The sequence below is a fragment of the Dendronephthya gigantea genome, unplaced genomic scaffold, assembly GCF_004324835.1.
Source record: "Dendronephthya gigantea isolate DGI-Jeju-01 unplaced genomic scaffold, DenGig_1.0 000111F, whole genome shotgun sequence".
NCBI lineage: Eukaryota > Metazoa > Cnidaria > Anthozoa > Malacalcyonacea > Nephtheidae > Dendronephthya > Dendronephthya gigantea.
Genome location: NW_021163121.1, coordinates 727,090 through 748,915, shown reverse-complemented (window position 1 = coordinate 748,915; position 21,826 = coordinate 727,090). Strand labels below are relative to the sequence as shown.

Genomic DNA, 21,826 nt, shown 5'->3' with positions numbered 1-21,826 from the left:
AACAAAACTTAGCATCAAATGTGGTATATAACAACTGCGTAAACAGACAAAATACTTCTCGACCTGAGGTCCTTGGTCAGGAGAGTTGGAAAGCAACTCTCCTGACGAGGGTCCTCAGATCGAAACGTTGAGAAGTATTTTGTATATTTAAGCAGTTGTTGTAGCACATTTGATGCTAAGTTGTTTGAAGACGCTGCCACGTTGCTCTCTGGCTATATTGAAAGTTAACATAACTATCTGTCATTGTCTCTTGTTAACCGGTTAGCTTGCAATGCACCTACATGTGACCTACTTTAGTATTTTACTGTAATACCAGATGATTTTACTCATCAATTAAAGAGTAAAGTCAGTTAGTTAATGGACAGGCGTTCGGAAACTCTATATGAAGTACGTGCTTACCATATCGCAGGCTCTAGAAAAACAACGTGGGTTGTAACGTTTTGCTTTGAAAATTGAGTTGTGGTAAAAGAATTTGGACAATTTGAACGTTTTCTGATGGACATCCTTTGTTATTAGACTGTTTTCGGTATCGTTCTGTTATTTGGCTTGAACTGAAGAAGATTTGACTGTGTTTGAACGGTAAAATAAGCATGATTTCACTGATTTATTTACGTCGTGAAAAGTGCCAAGTGACAGTCATAGTATTTAATTTGTATTGTCTTATTTTCCTTGTTTATGTTCTTTGTAAGGTTAATATGTTTGTTTAGATATTTATGTCCTATTTTACTTTGTAATTTTATAAATATTTGTCCTTTTTAGCGTGAAAATAAAACCGTTCGTTATTCTGTGTGTACTTCATGTAACATTGCACATAATTGCAAAATATCGAAGGCGCTTGGGTTGGTCGTCAACTAAACATTGAAACGAGGCCTAACGCGTGAACATTTTGGTCCTTCGAGCCGGATGAGAGTATAACTAGACAGAACTGACAAAAGCTAAATAATTTTGGAACAATACAATGTCTGTAGCTGAAAATACAAGATCGCGAAAGGATAAAAGGTCTCAAAAGGATGAAACGGAGCATGAGGAGACAAGGCAAACCTCTCAAGCTGATCAGAACGTCGAGAAGGTAGATAACTCAAGAAATGTTAGGGAAGACCCATCAACCCCCCTCTCCGAAGTAATTAAAGGTATTCGCTTTAAGAGACGTGTTGCGATAGGTGTTATCAACAGATATATTGATGCGACCAACAAAATGATGGAAGAAAAACGTAGCCGAACTGCTATAAAGAGAAATCTACAAGACATCCAAAGTAGATTCAAAGAAGTAGTAGCCTACAATGACCAGCTCGAAAAGTATCTTGAAGGGGATGAAGAAATACTTGCAGACATGTATATCCTCACCGACTTAACAGTGGATGTAAACTGCATAACCGGAATGGTACAGGAACATTTAGAAGATCGAGCCGGTGAGACCTCGACACATACTGGTTCGGAGACTAGTTCGCAGCATGGTAGTCCACCCCCTGAACCCCAAGTGGAAGGCGATGATCAAGATAAAATTGACAAGCAGCAACTGAAAGACCTTGAAGCTGAACAGAAAAGAAAAGATGAAGCAGCCCATCTCTCGGAATTAGCCCACCAAAAAAGAACTGAAGCCGCTCAACTTGAAGCAGAAGCCGAGGAAGCTGAAAGGCAGTCAGAAGCGATTGGAGGTATGTGTGACCAGTCAAGGCCGAAACTGCCCGTAAACCTGCCTACACAACCGGCGATATGTGGTGAAGAAAAGGCTGCGCTTTATGTACAACACCTTGAAAAGGTCAAGACGCAGGGAGCCCAATCTGAGAATCCTAGTACAGAAGATTGGATTGTTGAATTCCGAAAGACACTGGAAGTTGATGTTCAATCAGTGAACCCTGGAAAGCTTCCTGTAAGAGCGGACGTGCCCATTTATTATGGTGATCCATTAAAATGGTTGTCATGGAGTGGTCTCTTCAAAGCGCTTGTACACAACACGAAGATGACCTCGGAGGCCAAGATGGGATTTCTTCACACGAAACTGTCTAAAGAATGTGACCAAGTGATCGCGGGTCTATTCCCAGATGACGAAGGATACGCCGAAGCCCTGATGCTGTTACGGGACAGATATGGGCATCCAACTACGCTACAAGCAGCTCATCTACAAGTACTAAAGTCACTACCCGTGGTTGATTCCAGAGGCTCAGACAATTCAGCACTTAGTTTCCAGTCCTTCGTTGATCAAGCGAGAAGTCACCTTTCTGTACTTAAACGATATAGTAAAGGAGAATCTCCATTCGTGTCATCTCTTATTATGAACTGACTGATAAGTTACCACAGGAGGATGCCAAAGCCTGGCGGTCAAAAGTTGGTGAAGGTCAAGTGAAGATGACGCTAGAATCATTTAGTACATGGTTGGGAGCAAGAGGAAGGTGCTATTGGAGTGCATTACCCCCACAAAATGCTCGAAGAAAAGAGAATCGGAACAACCGAAATCGCCCCAGGAGATCTCTATTTGGCCAGCAGGTTGCCAAGTGCTCGAAATGTGATGACAAACACAGGACGGAGAACTGTACTAAGTTTAAAGAGCTGTCAGCAGACAACCGTCTCAACCTTGTGAAAGAGAAGCGCCTTTGTTTTGGTTGCTTAGAAGAATCTCACATTTCTCGAAATTGCCCAAAGAAAAAGGAATGCGGCATAGGGAACTGCAAAAAGAAACATCACCCGTTATTACATCAAGAAGAAAATGTACATGCAACCACCACGAAGACACCACAGTCCGGTGTAGCCTTTGGAGTTGTGGAAGTTTCCGTTGTTGGTGCTGGTGGAACTCAGGTGAAAGGAAACCTTTTGTTCGACGATGGTTCAGACACAACGCTGGTATCAGAATCTTTCATGAGGAAGCTGGGATTGCGGGGAAAGAAGACCACGCTCAACATTTCAGGTGTTGGAGGCAAAGAAAGCAAGAGAACATCTTCTCAAGTCACTCTCCGTGTTAAGACACCAGAGGGTGATGCTGAATATTTTAATCTCACAGCCTGGAGCCTTCCCAAGATCTGTCAGCCAGTTGGAACAGTTCCATGGCCTGATATTAAAGGAAAGTGGACGCATCTGGAGAACATCAACCTAAAAGCCATTGGCGGTGAAATTGATATCCTGCTTGGCCTGGATCATGCTGATTTGTTGATACCTTTGGATGTAAAGATGGGGAAACCACGAGAACCCGTAGCAAAAAAGACAAGTTTCGGCTGGATGGCAGTTGGACTGGTCAGTGAGTCTCATGGTAACATCCACAACTATCATATTGCTCGGGCTGGGCCAGAATCACTAGATGTTGCCTTTAAGCGGTTCTGGGACAGTGAGTCGTTCGGAACCGGGACAACTAATGCACCACACTACTCCAAGGATGAACAGCGGGCCTTGGATATATTGGAACGCGAGACCAAGAAGTTGGAGAACGGTTATGAGGTCCCATTGTTATGGAAAGAAAACGAGCCACAGCTTCAAAACAATCGAGAAGTCGCGCAAAAGAGACTGGAAGGCTTGCAACGGCGATTTGAGCGAGACCCACAGTATGAGAAGGACTATCGTAAAGCAGTAAGCAAGTATGTAGAAGACGGATATGCGCACAAAGTGGACAAAGAAGACAATCTTGGTGGACCGAACCAGTGGTATCTCCCCCATCACGGAGTGTATAAGAAATCATCCGCCGAGAGAAAGCTACGAGTAGTATTTGATGCCTCAGCTAAGTACAAAGGTAAATGTTTGAACGATGCTCTGCTACCAGGCCCAGTTTTACAGAACGAACTTCCGCAGGTTCTCACAAAGTTTCGAGAAGGTGATGTTGCGTTCGGAGCTGACATTGAGGCAATGTTTAGCCGAGTAAGATTGCAGAAACAAGACGCAAGATACCATCGCTTTCTGTGGAAGGAGGAAAACAGTGATGTTGTGGACACTTATCAGATGGACAGATTAGCATTTGGGGACACTTCGTCGCCATGTGAAGCAATTTACGTCACTCGCCGAGCTGCTAAAGATTTTGGCCAGGGACAAGAAGATGCTGTAAAAGCTATCAACGAGAACTTGTATGTGGATGATTATCTTGACTCTGCAGAGACAACGGAACGAGCAATAGAGAGAGGACAGCAAGTAAAGGAAATCTTAGCGAAGGGTGATTTACATTTAAGGAAGTGGACTTCCAACGTCCCGGAGTAGTATCTGAGCTCGGAGAAGAAGAAGAAACAGGATGTCGACGCTGTGACCAAATCTTGTCGAACATGAACCAGAAAAGAAAATTCTCGGGGTCAAATGGAACACTGAAACAGACGAACTTACATTCGCAGTTGCACCTGTTGAAGATGTAACCTACACACGACGAGGACTCCTCAGTAAGTTAGCCGGTGTATTTGACCCCCTTGGGTTAGCTTCGCCATTCATCATCAAGGCAAAGATCCTAACACAACAGTTGTGTCTACTCGGCCTCGATTGGGATGACCCCATTCCTAATTCCCACCTGACCAAATGGAAAACTTGGTTGCAAAGACTGCCGGAGCTAGAGCGAGTGAGTGTACCACGATGCATACAACCTAAGAAGAAAAACGTGATTGAATCAGAGCTTCATACGTTTTGTGATGCCTCGGAGGAAGCCTTTGCAACCGTGGTCTACTTGAGAAGCATTTACGACGATGACGACATACGGTGCTCCTTCCTGATGGCCAAAACAAAAGTAGCTCCAAAGAAAGCTTTGAGTGTAGCAAGACTTGAATTGCAAGCTGCTCTTCTAGGTGCCCGCCTGGCAAATTATGTTAAAGAAGCTATGACACGACACATCGATCGCGTCTTCTTTTGGACGGACAGTAAATGTGCTATCGGTTGGATACGGTCTACCGCAGTCTGGTACAAACCATTCATTGCGCACCGAGTTGGTGAGATCCAAACCCTGACAGACCCGAAGTCTTGGCGCCACGTACCTGGCAAACTGAATGTGAGCGATTGTGCTACCCGTTCGAGATTCGATGAGCGATCGGAATTGATCCCTGTTCGTTGGTTCACAGCTCCAGATTTCCTTTATCAAGGTGAAGATAATTGGCCAAAGGAAATTCCTGTTGAGGAACTACAGCAACACGAAGAAATCAAACCAAGCAAAGTATTCGTTGCCAAATCCAATCCTGAGCGTGTTCCCGTCTATGCTGACGTCGATTTAGAACGACTTTCTTCTTTGTGGAAAGCACAGCGAGTGGCAGCACAAGTTCATCGCTTTTTCAATATATGTAAAGGAAAGAAACAGCAGAGTGGTGTCCTAACTGTAGAGGAATTACGAGTCGGACTGACCGCCCTAGTACGGCAATGTCAACGAGAAGCATTCCCCGACGAGCTCCAATCCTTGAAAAGAACCAAAAGTGTCAGCAAACGATCGAAGTTGTTATCATTTACTCCCTACCTTGACGAAAGTAACGTAATCCGCGTTGGAGGAAGACTTGACCGTGCTCGATTACCCTACGAAATACGACACCCGATCCTCTTGCCTCAGAAACACCGTTTGACCGAACTGATTGTCCAGAGCTATCATCGTTCAGAAAACCACGGAGGAACTGATCACGTTTTGGCTGCAGTTCGTCAAAAGTTCTGGATAATTCGTGGACGACAGGAAGTCAAGAGTTTCAAAAGAAAGTGCACCGAGTGTAAGAAAGAACGAGCGAAGCCTGGCAGTCAGCTTCTAAGTGAACTTCCTATTGAAAGAATAACTGCCATGCAACCAGCATTTTACCATACTTCTGTGGACTATTTCGGGCCAATCGAAGTTAAGTTGACTCGCAACACGACGGCGAAAAGATACGGCGCCCTGTTTACATGCATGACGACCCGATGTGTTCATTTGGAAGTCGCAGAATCGTTGTCCACCCCTGATTTTCTGCAAGTCCTTCATAATATGATTGCGAGACGCGGAGAGCCAAGAACCATCTACAGTGACAATGGCACAAACTTCGTCGGCGCAGTATCTGAATTGAAATCGCTGGTCAGAGAATTGAATCATAGTGAAGAACTCCAAAACCGCCTAGCTAGAATTGGAGAAGGGATCACCTGGAAGTTTCAGCCACCCGCAAGTCCTCACTGGGGAGGAGTACACGAGAGTTTAGTTAAGTCAGTCAAGACAGCACTTAACCGTACCCTGAATCCAAAAGGAGGACCGAAGATAAGTAACCCTACAGATTTGCAGTTGTCTGCCCTATTTGCGGAAGTCGAGCGATTCGTCAATTCACGACCGATAACCTACGTCAGCAACGACCCTGAAGACATAGAGGCTTTGACACCTTACCACTTTTGGTTACACCGACGCTCGCCAGTTGTCCCACTCGGAGAGTATAGCCGACCAAACTTGCAAGATCGTTTCAAACGGACTCAGCACTTAGCAAATCTCGTGTGGCAGCAGTGGGTGAAGCTCTACCTACCTAACCTCATCTCTCGGAAGAAGTGGCGTAAAGAGGAAAGGAACATTTCAGTTAATGACGTTGTTCTTATAGCCGATCCGGGTGTTTTACGTGGTGAGTGGAAGTTAGGACGAGTCGTTGAAACATGCCCTGGAAAAGACGGACGAGTTCGAGCTGCTAAAGTGAAGACCAACAATGGCGTTTACACTAGACCTGTTACAAAATTATGTCTTCTCGAACAGGACTGCGGGTACGATCGTCGCCCCGAAGAAATCGAGACGAACGATGGGGAGGAGTGATGGACAGGCGTTCGGAAACTCTATATGAAGTACGTGCTTACCATATCGCAGGCTCTAGAAAAACAACGTGGGTTGTAACGTTTTGCTTTGAAAATTGAGTTGTGGTAAAAGAATTTGGACAATTTGAACGTTTTCTGATGGACATCCTTTGTTATTAGACTGTTTTCGGTATCGTTCTGTTATTTGGCTTGAACTGAAGAAGATTTGACTGTGTTTGAACGGTAAAATAAGCATGATTTCACTGATTTATTTACGTCGTGAAAAGTGCCAAGTGACAGTCATAGTATTTAATTTGTATTGTCTTATTTTCCTTGTTTATGTTCTTTGTAAGGTTAATATGTTTGTTTAGATATTTATGTCCTATTTTACTTTGTAATTTTATAAATATTTGTCCTTTTTAGCGTGAAAATAAAACCGTTCGTTATTCTGTGTGTACTTCATGTAACATTGCACATAATTGCAAAATATCGAAGGCGCTTGGGTTGGTCGTCAACTAAACATTGAAACGAGGCCTAACGCGTGAACAGTTAACGAGTTAACAAGTTAATGAAACTATCTGTGAGTGTCTCTTGTTAACCATCAACTGACAGTAGTCTTCCACTGATGAGTAAAATCATCTGGTATTACAGTAAAATACTAAAGTAGGACACACCTGGGTGCAATATTACAAGCTAAATGGTTAACAAGAGATACTTACAGATAGTTTGGTAGCTTGATCATTAACCAATTAATTTTCAATGCACGCAGATGTGAGCTACTTGTCACTCGTGGCTGTTAGCTGAGATGTTAAAATCCAAAAGTGTGCGATGTCGTGTTCTGCGTTTTCTGGCAGGCGTGGTATCCGCGTCGGATATTCAACATGTTGAAAAATTTTGTGCATGAGTTAAGATTTCCTGACAGTGTGCTGGCGTCCTGAGATATCCGCTCAGCAGTTAGAGCGAATGTGTGCACTTGTTCTTTTCATGTTGTAAATTATTTTTACAACCTAAGTGGGCGCAAAATATTAACTCAATTGTTGCCGAATCAGTACTGGAAAACAAATTAAGCCCGCTGCACACGAGGCCGAGGGCTATTAGCTGAGCTAAATACCTCGTGCGGCGCTTTTGCTTAGCAAGTTACTCTCGTGTGCGGATAGTTTTTCGTCAGGAATTGACCTGGAGAGGCAAGTTTCTGACGTGTGCGGATGGTTTTCAGGCGAGCTCAATGCCTCGCATGGTCTTTAGCTCATCTAATACCTCGTGTGTGCGGCAGGCTTTAGCGGATTTTTAGCACAATTATCCCTGTCTATACGAGGTAAAGTGTCCTGAGTGACCCATGTTCTCATTTTTTCGGTGCCTTTAAATCTTAAATGATTTGTTGACTGCTAAAAAGTATTTGAATGTAATTTTTCTTAACTTTAAGTACATATACTATATAAGCGCCCTGTTTTGAACCCACTCTTAATTCATTTTACGCGAGTATCATTCGCTCCAACTGCGGAGCCGATAGCTCAAGACGTGTGCACACTGTGAGGAAATGTTCACTTGTGCACAAAATTATTCTACTTTTTGAATATCCGACGCCCATAGCAGGCGTGTAAGAAAACGCAGAATACGACACCACACACTTGAGGCCACAGCGCAGCTAACTGTTAACAGTCATGAGTGAAATTCATCTCAGTTTCCTCCAGTGTGCGCTGGGCTTTAGTATTTTACCCAACACCAGATGATTTTATACTCATCAGTGGAAGAGTACTGTCAATTATTAAGTTAGCAAAACTATCTGTCAGTGTCTCTTGTTAACTCATTAGCTTGCAATACACATGCATATAGATGTGGCCTACTGTAGTATTTTACTGTAAGTATTTTACTCATTAGTGGAAAAGTACTCCCAGTAAATGAGTTAACAAAGCTATCTGTCAGTGTCTCTTATATTTGGTGTATTAATTAAGCTAAAGTAACTTTATTTTTATTGGATAGCTCTATCAGCTCTAAACTGTTCTTTCTGGAGGTCCAGTAAAGTTCATCTCTTATTGCAGTGTAGCACTACAAGAGGAAACCTAAACTAAATTAACTTTATTTATATTGGATAGCTCTATCAGTTCTAAACTGTTCTTCCTAGAGGTCCAGTAAGGATCATCTCTTATTGATCCATTGTTACTACAGGAGTAAACCTAAACTAAACTAACTTTATTTCTACTGGATAGTTCTATCAGTTCTAAATTGTTCTTCCTAGATGTCCAGTGAGGTTCATCTCTTATTAATCCAGTGTTACTACAGGAGGAAACCTAAACTAAACTAACTTTATTTATACTGGATAGCTCTATCAGTTCTAAACTGTTCTTCCTAGAGGTCCAGTGAGGATCATCTTTTATTGATCCAGTGTTACTACAGGAGGAAACCTAAACTAAACTAACTTTATTAATACTGGATAGTTCTCTCAGTTCTAAACTTTTCTTCCTAGAGGTCCAGTAAGGTTCATCTCTTATTGATCCAATGTTACTACAGGAGGAAACCTAAACTAAACGAACTTTATTTATACTGCATAGCTCTATCAGTTCCTAGAGGTCCAGTAAGGATCATCATATTTCTCTGGTTTCCCGCTCTTTCTTTTGGCATAAAAAAACAGTGTCCATGTTTGGGGCCAAACTAAAACGTGTTTGTTGATAGTGATGCAAACTCGTGTTGGGCTTCTGGGTTGAATTCCCAGAACACTGTGGGAATGATTTCAAAACATGGGTACAGAATCATTATGTAATTACCTATTTCTGTTTGGAAGTTTCAAATTCTCGTTCTCAAAACACAAATTCAAACTGTGACTATTGTATTGTTATGACTGATTTCAATAGTTTTGTGGTTTTGGGGAACACCCTGTAGAGATAAATAAAATGATATACAAATGACCCTTCCACGATTTCTATAGAAGTAATTTAGCTTGTAGGAACACCACGTAACTATTCAATACTGCGCAAAGCTTTCGGTATATAGCTGAGTGTGAGTTAGTGACCTCCCGTCCCTTTAATACTCCAGTTTCTTTCCCAAAGTTGCCATGGCAGCTAATCAAAATTCAAAAGGAACCGGTGGCCGGTGGGTGAAAAATCACTGAGCTATATTATAACTGAGGAATTATTATATAGCTCAGTGGGAAACATTCAAATATTATGCTCCAAGCACAATGTCGAAACGAAAACAAATCTCTTGTGTTTTGACCCTGGTTTATCGAGCAAGAGTGCGTTAAATCGACGATGATTTTACTAAAGAAAGACTACTTTATACCGTGCTTGACACCGAAGTATGTTCCATTACATTTGGAAATGTTTTTCTCGCATATCCAAGCGGGATTCGAGGTTTGTATTATTATTGTGTTATATTTACATTGTATTTCAGGAATTATTTATCAAGTCTTCGTCCCTTATTTAAGCCAAAATTTTGGACATATTTCCGGTCTTGTTTACTCATTTTGCTGTACGTGAAACTGCTTGAAGGTACGGTAGATTGCTGAATAATTCAGAGCGGTTACACTCGACTTAAGCACAGAGAAATCATTTTGAAAGATCGAATTTCAATTGTGTATAGATTTGCGACAATTTTGATACAAAACTGTTATTGTGTGGAGATTCAAACTTCATATGTTAGGCATTGATACGCTGGTAAATCAACTACTATCAATAATTTGAAAGGAGGTATTAAGATATTATTTAGAGCCTTTTTACGAAAATAATATCTTCTTACTGATGAGAGTTTGAATCATACTGTGATGAAAAGTTTGACATGTTTTAAAATATAGGCAGATATGCATACCAGTATATTAGTATTTTACTCTGTCTAATGTCAGATGATTTTACTCATCATTGAAGAGTAATGTCAGTTAATGCAACTATCTGTCAGTGTCTCTTGTTAACCTAGCTTACAATGCACCAGATGTGACCTACTTTAATTAATATTTTACTGTTACATCAGATGACTTTATTCATCAATTGAAGAGAATTGTCAGTTAACGAGAACAAAACTATCTGTCAGTGTCTCTTGTTAACCTATTAACTGACAGTACTCTTCAATTGATGAGTATAATCATCTGGTATTACAGTAAAATACTAAAGTAGGACACATCTGCGTGCAATTTGCAACCTAATGGGTTAACAAGAGACACTGAAGTATATTTTGGTGACTCATTAACCGATTAGCTTTCAAATTCACCCAGATGCAACTCCAAATCGCGTTATTTTACGCATTAGTGGAAGAGTACTGTCAGTTAATAAGTTAACAAAACTTAGCATCAAATGTGGTATATACAACTGCGTAAACAGACAAAATACTTCTCGACCTGAGGTCCTTGGTCAGGAGAGTTGGAAAGCAACTCTCCTGACGAGGGTCCTCAGATCGAAACGTTGAGAAGTATTTTGTATATTTAAGCAGTTGTTGTAGCACATTTGATGCTAAGTTGTTTGAAGACGCTGCCACGTTGCTCTCTGGCTATATTGAAAGTTAACATAACTATCTGTCATTGTCTCTTGTTAACCGGTTAGCTTGCAATGCACCTACATGTGACCTACTTTAGTATTTTACTGTAATACCAGATGATTTTACTCATCAATTAAAGAGTAAAGTCAGTTAGTTAACGAGTTAACAAGTTAATGAAACTATCTGTGAGTGTCTCTTGTTAACCATCAACTGACAGTAGTCTTCCACTGATGAGTAAAATCATCTGGTATTACAGTAAAATACTAAAGTAGGACACACCTGGGTGCAATATTACAACCCTGGTAGAAATCCTAGTTAGGATCTTATATAAGATCTTATTAAGATCTTGCATAAGATCTTGCATAAGATCTTACAATACAATCCTATAGGATCCTATAAGATCTTATAGGATCTTACATTAAGATCCTATAGGATCCTATAAGATCCTATAAGATCTTAAAGGATCTTAAATAAGATCTTAAGTAGGATTTTAAAGATTCCTATAGGATCCTACAAGTATCTTAATTAGGATCCTAGGCAGGATCTTATAATTTCCTAAATATTCTTTTAGGATCCTAGGCAGGATCTTATAATTTCCTAGATATTCTTTTCAGATCCTAGGCAGGATCTTATAAATTCCTAAATATTCTTTTAGGATCCTAGGCAGGATCTTATAAGTTCCTAAAGATCTTTTTAGGATTCTAGGAATGCAGGATCAAAGCTTGATCTTAAACAAAATATCTAAATTTATTAGATAAATAACACAACACAAACATGGTAAATTGTATTAAATAATGTTTATTTTTGCGTTACATAAAAAATTACTCTATCAAAATATAAGACAAATATTACCCCAGATAAAGTTCAAATTAATGTTCATCTTTTTAGTCTTTTAGTTCTGTAGACATTGATATTTTTTTTGTACTGTCTTACTTTGTCCTGGCACTTCTGATTGAGACTTTGCCAAATTTCAGGCCATCCATTGAGTTGCCTTGTCCCCATATTTCACCATCACTGACTGTATTTGACATAATAAAAAGAGGAAACTGGATTAGACTACAGTGCGTGGAAGCAATCTAGGTTTCAATTAGGACAAAATGCAGAAATTAAGCACTTGTCTTAATTTCTGTGATTTGGCTACTCATGAAAACCTCCTGTGCTTACCCAGAAAATTATTTTGCGGTAATGTCCACCATTAATTTTGTCTCTTTGAAAACCTAAAATGTATAGAGTTTAGAAAAAGAATAATCACATGATTGTTGAATGCACCAATTTGTCATAATGCACAAATGAACACCAATTATGGATAGTTATACTCACAAATGAAATGATGGTTATTTTGTCAAATGAATTATTGTTACCTTATGAATTCAGAGTCCTCAGTTTGCAAAATGTTTTCCCCTTGCAAATGGCTTAACAACATTGAGATGGCCCTAAAATATAAACAATAAAAGGCTTAGCACAGCTATATCAACAAACACTATGTAATGCAGAAATGTGAGACTTATCTCATGTTCAGGTGGATAATCCAGATCCATCTGATAATATGCTGTTGTGAACACATTTTTCATGGTAGTCCATACACCAGTGCCTAAGAAGTACCATATAACTTTGAAGAATTGGCCCTAAAATTAGAAGAGATTTATGAATCAACTTCTAGAATCTAGCTAGCTAGACCTTAATTTTAAACAAATTTCATATTCAGTATCAATATAATATATAACAAGCTCATGTTATAACAGCAGCATTCAAATTATAGCCAGTCAATGCTGCCTTACTGGCAATGGATACATATTTAGTAAGCCTATAGTTAGTAAGAAAGAAATCGAAGAATTCGCGCAACGCCGCAACAGTCAACACACAAATATTCATTAAGTCTGAATTTACCTTCGATAAGAGACGCTGCCTCGGGAACTTGCCTTCATATTTCTTTCAACAAAGAAATCGCACAATTGGCCATTTTTTAAAACACTAAAATTGTGTCGAAAGTATATAAAACGCCAAGCGAAGGAAGACAGACGAAGTGAAATTACAGTTTACAGTTGTAAAATGGCGCGTTTGAAATTTGAATTTGACGCAGTGCTTCCATACACGGAACTGCGCTTCCCTTGAAATTTTTTAGTTATCGCAGACGCAGAGGACCACATACCATACCACTGCTACATAAAATACATAATAAATATATCATTAAACTATGATATCATGATATAGTAGATATACATTATCTTTCGTGCATGTGTGGCTGCATGTATGTTGGGCTGTATATGATAAGAATATGTATAAGAATTTGGTAAGATCTTAAGGAGATCCTGTAAGAATTCCAAAAGATCTTGAAGAATCCTGTAGGAATATAATAAGATCTTTAAAAAAATCCTGTAAGAATACAAAAAGATTTTTAAAAAATCTTGTAAGAATGTGGTAAGATCTTAAAAAGATCCTGTAAGAATTTCATAAGATCTTGAAGGGTCCTGTAAGAATATAATAAGATCTTTAAAAAATCCTGTAAGAATACAATAAGATTTTTAAAAAATCCTGTAAGAATATGGTAAGATCTTAAAAAAATCCTGTAAGAATTTCATACGATCTTGAAGAATCCTGTAAGAATATAATAAGATCTTAAAAAATTCCCGTAAAAATACAATAAGATTTTTTTAAAATCTTGTAAGATTATGGTAAGATCTTAAAAATGTCCTTGACGAATTTCATAAGATCTTGAAGAAACTTGTAAGAAAATAATAAGATCTTTAAAAAATCCTGTAAGAATATGGTAAGATCTTAAATAGATCCTGTAAGAATTTCATAGGAATATATATATCCAAAAAATCCTGTACAATATATAAATATTGAAGAAGGAAATCCCATAAGAATTATAAGATCTCAGAGAAATCTTTAGTTCTTATTGTGTGATATTTTAAACAGTTAAGCAAACAAAATTGTAGCAATTAAGCATGACAGGATTGGGGAAACTACATTTTCCCAGTTCCCAGTACATATTTTATTATTTATGATCAGATTATGATCCTGTAAGAATTTTAAGATCTTATTTATAATCCTGAATAAATTAGGATTTTCTGTTTAGGATCAGCCAATATCTTAAGTCATTTAAGATCTTTTAGGATCTTGGACAGGAATTTGTTAGGATCCTGAAAAATATAGGATCTTAAAAGAATCCTAGAGGATCCTATAAGATCCTATAAGATCTTATAGGATCTTATATAGGATTTCTACCAGGGAAGCTAAATGGTTAACAAGAGATACTTACAGATAGTTTGGTAGCTTGATCATTAACCAATTAATTTTCAATGCACGCAGATGTGAGCTACTGGTCACTCGTGGCTGTTAGCTGAGATGTTGAAATCCAAAAGTGTGCGATGTCGTGTTCTGCGTTTTCTGGCAGGCGTGGTATCCGCGTCGGATATTCAACATGTTGAAAAATTTTGTGCATGAGTTAAGATTTCCTGACAGTGTGCTTGCGTCCTGAGATATCGGCTCAGCAGTTAGAGCGAATGTGTGCACTTGTTCTTTTCATGTTGTAAATTATTTTTACAACCTAAGTGGGCGCAAAATATTAACTCAATTGTTGCCGAATCCGTACTGGAAAACAAATTAAGCCCGCTGCACACGAGGCCGAGGGCTATTAGCTAAATACCTCGTGCGGCGCTTTTAGCTTACGGCAAGTTACTCTCGTGTGCGGATAGTTTTTCGTGAGGAATTGACCTGGAGAGGCAAGTTTCTGACGTGTGCGGATGGTTTTCAGGCGAGCTCAATGCCTCGCATGGTCTTTAGCTCATCTAATACCTCGTGTGTGCGGCAGGCTTTAGCGGATTTTTAGCACAATTATCCCTGTCTATGCGAGGTAAAGTGTCCTGAGTGACCCATGTTCTCATTTTTTGGTGCCTTTAAATCTTAAATGATTTGTTGACAGTGCTAAGAAGTATTTGAATGTAATTTTTCTTAACTTTAAGTACATATACTATATAAGCGCCTTGTTTTGAACCCACTCTTAATTCATTTTACGCGAGTATCATTCGCTCCAACTGCGGAGCCGATAGCTCAAGACGTGTGCACACTGTGAGGAAATGTTCACTTGTGCACAAAATTATTCTACTTTTTGAATATCCGACGCCCATAGCAGGCGTGTAAGAAAACGCAGAAACGACACCACACACTTGAGGCCACAGCGCAGCTAACTGTTAACAGTCATGAGTGAAATTCATCTCAGTTTCCTCCAGTGTGCGCTGCTTTAGTATTACCCAACACCAGATGATTTTATACTCATCAGTGGAGAGTACTGTGCAATTATTAAGTTAGCAAAACTATCTGTCAGTGTCTCTTGTTAACTCATTAGCTTGCAATACACATGCATATAGATGTGGCCTACTGTAGTATTTTACTGTAAGTATTTTACTCATTAGTGGAAAAGTACTCCCAGTAAAGAGTTAACAAAGCTATCTGTCAGTGTCTCTTATATTTGGTGTATTAATTAAGCTAAAGTAACTTTATTTATTGGATATTATCTTACAGCTCTAAACTGTTCTTTCTGGAGGTCCAGTAAAGTTCATCTCTTATTGCAGTGTAGCACTACAAGAGGAAACCTAAACTAAATTAACTTATTTATATTGGATAGCTCTATCAGTTCTAAACTGTTCTTCCTAGAGGTCCAGTAAGGATCATCTCTTATTGATCCATTGTTACTACAGGAGTAAACCTAAACTAAACTAACTTTATTTCTACTGGATAGTTCATCAGTTCTAAATTGTTCTTCCTAGATGTCCAGTGAGGTTCATCTCTTATTAATCCAGTGTTACTACAGGAGGAAACCTAAACTAAACTAACTTATTTATACTGGAAATGTTCTATCAGTTCTAAACTGTGTCTTCCTAGAGGTCCAGTGAGGATCATCTTTTATTGATCCAGTGTTACTACAGGAGGAAACCTAAACTAAACTAACTTTATTAATACTGGATAGTTCTCTCAGTTCTAAACTTTCTTCCTAGAGGTCCAGTAAGGTTCATCTCTTATTGATCCAAGTTACTACAGGAGGAAACCTAAACTAAACGAACTTTATTTATACTGCATAGCTCTATCAGTTCCTAGAGGTCCAGTAAGGATCATCATATTTCTCTGGTTTCCCCGCTCTTTCTTTTGGCATAAAAAACAGTGTCCATGTTTGGGCCAAACTAAAACGTGTTTGTTGATAGATGCAAACTCGTGTTGGGCTTCTGGGTTGAATTCCCAGAACACTGTGGGAAGATTTCAAAACATGGGTACAGAATCATTATGTAATTACCTATTTCTGTTTGGAAGTTTCAAAATTATCGTTCTCAAAACACAAATTCAAACTGTGACTATTGTATTGTTATGACTGATTTCAATAGTTTTGTGGTTTGGGGAACAACCCTGTAGAGATAAATAAATGATATACAAATGACCCTTCCACGATTTCTATAGAAGTAAATTTAGCTTGTAGGAAACCACGTAACTATTCAATACTGCGCAAAGCTTTCGGTATATAGCTGAGTGTGAGTTAGTGACCTCCCGTCCCTTTAATACTCCAGTTTCTTTCCCAAAGTTGCCATGGCAGCTAATCAAAATTCAAAAGGAACCGGTGGCCGGTGGGGGAAAAATCACTGAGCTATATTATAACTGAGGAATTATTATATAGCTCAGTGGGAAACATTCAAATATTATGCTCCAAGCACAATGTCGAAACGAAAACAAATCTCTTGTGTTTTGACCCTGGTTTATCGAGCAAGAGTGCGTTAAATCGACGATGATTTTACTAAAGAAAGACTACTTTATACCGTGCTTGACACCGAAGTATGTTCCATTACATTTGGAAATGTTTTTCTCGCATATCCAAGCGGGATTCGAGGTTTGTATTATTATTGTGTTATATTTACATTGTATTTCAGGAATTATTTATCGAAGTGGCTAGACAGCCGGCAGCCGGCTGTATAGTTTTTACTTGTCAAGCCTAAATAACCGGCAGCCGGCCATATTGTTGCTTGAAGTCAGCTTGAAATACTAAACGGCCGGCAGTTATCTAATCTGCAGTATCCACGTATTGTCTACACGAGTATCCTAATACAAAATGCCAAGAATTCGTATTTTCGCACGAATAAAGTTTATTAAATGCCATTGTATATATATCGTGTTGTTTTATAAATAATTTGCAGTAATTGAGCCGTCATACATGAGGAATCCGAATATTTTCCCCTTTTTTTACTTGTTATTCTCTGTTTGAAGAAAATGGTTTCGAGTACAAGATATTTGCGACTCGTATAAACCAGTAAAACCACTACTCAGAAGCTTTTGTTTATATGTATTATTGCAAAAGCGCTGTCTGGCCCCTAATAACCTGGGAACAAAAACGTGCGCGACGCGCGAAAAAGACACGCTATTGCGCGCCTACGCGGTATATACAGATGGCGGGAAGTTGGAATATTCAACAAGTCAATTTGTAATACAAATTTGCAAGATTGTATCCATATGGCTGAAAACAGTAAAGGTAAATTGGAATACACTTAGAAATCTTGCTCAAAAACTCAAATATTTACTTTATTTACTAAATTTTAAACTATTTGTTCAGAAGAGATCGCAGCAAATATCAACCTAAGCCTAGTACAGGTATCTAATAATCAGTGGCTCAATGACGAGGTAAGACAAGCTTTATACAATCCATTTGGCGTATGGCTACTGTTTCCCAAATCCCAATGGCAAAGCTAACCATAGTGCAAGTGGTCATCGAATGGTCATCCACACATTTGCTAGCCCCCCCCCCCCCCCTCCCCAACTGACTAAATATACCCCTAAGGAATTAAATCCGCTTTGTATAATCCAGCCAGTACCATCCCTACAGTATTGTATCATTCTGTTCTTGTTGGTGCTTCCCATTACGGTGCAGAGTTCTATGGTGGGCCGTACTTTGACCCACTGTTGATTACTACAATGCATTGCCACATTACTAGTTTACTGTATGGTATTTATACTCTGTCCAACAGATGAACTTACACTCATTTAAGGGAGAGTTTTGCAGCTTAAGGATAAGGCAAGCTTTCCTTAGAGGTTACTAATTTATAATCATTAATTGTTTGGTTCCTTTCTAGATAATAAATTTCTATGGAAATCTTCTACAAGAATGCGCACAGAAGATGCCTGTATGTATATGATTCATTATGTTATGCTACATACATGCATGCACTTCATAATCAATTAATCAAGGATGCTATGTCTAAACACACTATTATACTATAAGCTGTTGAGGAATACATGGCCAATTGCAAAACCATGCATACATTCAAGGCAACCATGGTGTCCCATGATATTGCACTGTATGGTATTACTACACAATAGTGTACATGTGTTATGAATTTTATATGTGTCTTGATCATATATTCCATTGCATGTTCTCTGATAATAATTAGAATAGGTGAGCATTGCTAGGTTTACTGTATATGTTAATGTTATAATTGATTGATTAATTAATTATTGGTATATATATGTATATTGTCTCTTACAGAATGTATCAATCACAATTAAAAACAGCTTCTGTTTCACAAAGTTTAAAAAAGAGGAATTTTCCAATTCATTTGCTAGATGGATGGACAAGGTACACCTGTAGCAACTGGAGAGCCTGCTTGCAGGCTATATTATTAATAATATCAATGCGCCATTCCTCTTTTGAATTTCGAAAGTTAACAGTACAGCAGAAAAAAACATGTAAAATACAGAAATATATAGCCCTGTGATGTTGGCAAATTTTTTATATTTTTGTATTTGTGTGGAAAATGCTTACCCCTTTTTTTAAAGTAGTAGGGGATTAAGCTATACTGTTTAACTTGCCTAGTCCGAAAGTCTAAAAAGGAATGGTGCATCTCTGTAGGTGGTAAAACAATAAACAAAATAATAAAACAATCATGTGTTAATTACATTTTTTCTGTTTTTAAAAGTGACTGACAATACCTCGATCAATTAAGTAGTACTGCTCTAAATTGTATGCATTATTTATGTTGCAACACTATAATTATGTTGAGAAATAACAAGATATTGCTAGATAGTCAACTGTTAATTACATATGATAAAAAATAATAATTTATTTGTATTTTTTAGGATAGTTCAGTTCTAAGTGACTTGCTCATGTTCCCTATCAATGAAGATAAACACTGGACACTATGTGTATGTATGACATGTGCATGCATGGACTAGCAGAGTAGACTACTTTATTAGTGTACTACATATGACATATTGTATAGTATATTTTAGCTCACATGTACATGTAACACAGTAATCATGTCCGACAAGGATTTCACAGAACGTCAAGCCTTCGCCAAATGCTTTCCCAGCGCATCCCTACTTATATGCCTTTATCATACACTTCGAACTTTCAGAAGGGAGATAACAGTTGAGAAAATGGGGATAACGTCAGGTGAACGGGACAGAGTTCTTGAGATATTAACCGCAATAATTTATTCCAAAACAGAAGAAGCCTATGAAGAAAACGTAAATCTGTTAAAGGAAACCAAATCAAAAGCTGTAAGAAACTATTTCTTTGACAATTGGCACCCTATAAAAGAGCAATGGGTTTCTTGTTTTAAGGATTCAACTTTTAACCTTGGTGAAACAACCAACAATCGTTTAGAGAGTGCTAATGCGAAGATTAAAAGTGTTTGCTCTCGCTATGCAACACTTTTACAATTTTTTACAGAAATGTTTGCACTCCTTGGAACATTGCGGAATGAAAGGACACACCAGAAAATTATGGCAACATTACGCAAGCCCATATCAATTGAATCGTGTGAGGAGGACATCCGCACATATGCTGAAGTTCTAACACCATACGCTTTCAAACACCTTAAGCGTCAAGTTGAACTTGCCAAACGTTTAACCGTACAACAGGTTTTGTCCGAGAACAAAGTTTTAATAAAGAGTTGTACCTATGGTGAAGTAACAGTGTCAGGTAACACTTGCCAATGCACGTATCCTGTGAAAATGGGACTTCCATGTAGACACATCCTTAAAGCCAGAACTGCGCTTAAGTTATCTCGATTTGATCCTTCCCTCCTCTCTGCCAGATGGACCGTTGAATACTATAATAAAGCTTCTGAGGCAGCCAATGTGCCAACCACATGCGGCATCAGCAACGTCGATGTCCTTCATGAAAGTAAAGAGAAATCTACCACTTTGACGCAAGCCCAGAAATTCCACAAGGCAATGAATGTGGCACGAACCCTGGCTTCACTGGCAAGTGAAGGCGGAATGAAGACATTTGACAGTAGAATGGCTGATCTGCAACAAATTCTCAACCTTTGGCAAGCACAAGACAGTCTTGGAAGATGCAGCAACACTGAAGACACAACAAATATTGATGAAGAAAAGCCCACCAAAACCCAAAACGAACATTTTCGTAACAAAGATCATGACATACCCTATGATAAAAGAGATTTTGGTCCCATTCCCCGTGATCAAAAGAAGGCCAGTAGAAACAAAAACAAATCAAATGTTCCAGGTGACGTTGCCAAAACTTCTCCCACCATCCTCGCTGATAAGTCTAAGACTGCTGGTACATCTTCACAAGTAAAGAGCAAAGAAAATGATTGCAAGCAGAAAGAGCTTAAAAACATAAAATGCCACCGAAAATGCTCAAGAGAGGAAGGCCCAAAGGAGCGGAATTAACTGTCATTGGGCTACCCAAAGTAAAGAAAGCAAAGAAAGGGTTGCTGCCATTTTGCAAGGTGAAAGCAGTAGAAAAGGACAGGATTCTTTTAGAGTGCTTTGTCCGTTGTTCAGTTGCTAACAACGCAATCCAAAGTGGTGATTTAATACCACCAGAAGAAGTCGAAACAAATCCTCTTAAGCTTCCAGACATGATTCGTGACAAAGAGAATGTCGATTTGAATAGGATTGAGAAATATTTTGTTGCCAATGCATGGAAAGTTGTTCTTAATGTCAGTGAAAAAAAGAACAAGACAAAGTGGATATGTCCTGGATGTTCAACCACAATCAGCAGCAAAGATGAAAGTGTAGCATGTGAAAGGTGCCTGTGTTGGTATCATATTAAATGTACTTCACTGAAAAGACCACCCAAGACAAGGAATTGGTTTTGCAGCAAATGCAAAGCTAAGCACGTATAAAACTGGTCACTAATTACTAGACTTTGGTATATAAGACAATGAACACTTATACTTAATAATAATATTTTGATAACTAAAATCATATTTACACATTTTGATGTAAAGATGGATTTCTCGTGACGTAATTTGTTTAGATTGCACTGGAGGCAGAAGAGAAATCAATAAATCATTTTCACTAACATAGATTTAACAACATCAAGCGACCAATCATTAATTTTTGTAGTTTAATAATAAGTACTTCCGCCTCCAACACAAACATTGCAACCCGTCTATACAGTCTATATACATACTTTAATATTAACCAAACCTGGCACTACATAATTTTTGGTTCCAGCAACGATATTGACTAGAAGCCTTACAAAAATATATTTCTTCATACTTGCACACCAACTGAAATCCCGAAATTACGCCATCGCAAACGAAGAATACTGCCGGCCGTTTAGTATTTCAAGCTGACTTCAAGCAACAATATGGCCGGCTGCCGGTTATTTAGGCTTGACAAGTAAAAACTATACAGCCGGCTGCCGGCTGTCTAGCCACTTCGATTATTTATCAAGTCTTCGTCCCTT

At 38.7% G+C, this 21,826-nt stretch overlaps 4 protein-coding genes and 1 long non-coding RNA gene across 5 annotated transcripts; 4 read left to right on the top strand and 1 right to left on the bottom strand.

Moving 5' to 3' along the window:
* The first annotated feature begins 367 nt into the window (after positions 1–367).
* On the top strand, positions 368–2,281 carry LOC114535161. The gene is made up of 2 exons (XM_028556544.1): positions 368–579; positions 760–2,281. The coding sequence occupies exon 2, from the start codon at positions 959–961 to the stop codon at positions 2,279–2,281; it is 1,323 nt and encodes a 440-aa protein (XP_028412345.1). The 5' UTR covers positions 368–579; positions 760–958.
* Positions 2,282–2,346: 65 nt separating this feature from the next.
* LOC114535160 lies at positions 2,347–4,173 on the top strand. Its single transcript, XM_028556543.1, has one exon. The coding sequence runs from the start codon at positions 2,347–2,349 to the stop codon at positions 4,171–4,173; it is 1,827 nt and encodes a 608-aa protein (XP_028412344.1).
* Positions 4,174–4,229: 56 nt separating this feature from the next.
* LOC114535166 lies at positions 4,230–7,200 on the top strand. The gene is made up of 2 exons (XM_028556549.1): positions 4,230–6,906; positions 7,087–7,200. Exon 1 carries the CDS (start codon positions 4,670–4,672, stop codon positions 6,683–6,685), a length of 2,016 nt encoding a protein of 671 aa, XP_028412350.1. The 5' UTR covers positions 4,230–4,669; the 3' UTR covers positions 6,686–6,906; positions 7,087–7,200.
* Positions 7,201–11,415: 4,215 nt separating this feature from the next.
* On the bottom strand, positions 11,416–14,351 carry LOC114535145. The gene is made up of 3 exons (XR_003688202.1): positions 13,012–14,351; positions 12,486–12,749; positions 11,416–12,341 (listed from the first exon to the last, which is right to left on the bottom strand). It is a non-coding gene; the product is annotated as an uncharacterized LOC114535145 (long non-coding RNA).
* Positions 14,352–17,608: 3,257 nt separating this feature from the next.
* LOC114535168 (sentrin-specific protease 1-like) lies at positions 17,609–20,742 on the top strand. Its single transcript, XM_028556550.1, has 5 exons — positions 17,609–17,635; positions 17,717–17,784; positions 18,234–18,284; positions 18,647–18,736; positions 19,237–20,742. Exons 1-5 carry the CDS (start codon positions 17,617–17,619, stop codon positions 19,330–19,332), a joined length of 324 nt encoding a protein of 107 aa, XP_028412351.1. The 5' UTR covers positions 17,609–17,616; the 3' UTR covers positions 19,333–20,742.
* The last annotated feature ends 1,084 nt before the right edge of the window (positions 20,743–21,826 follow it).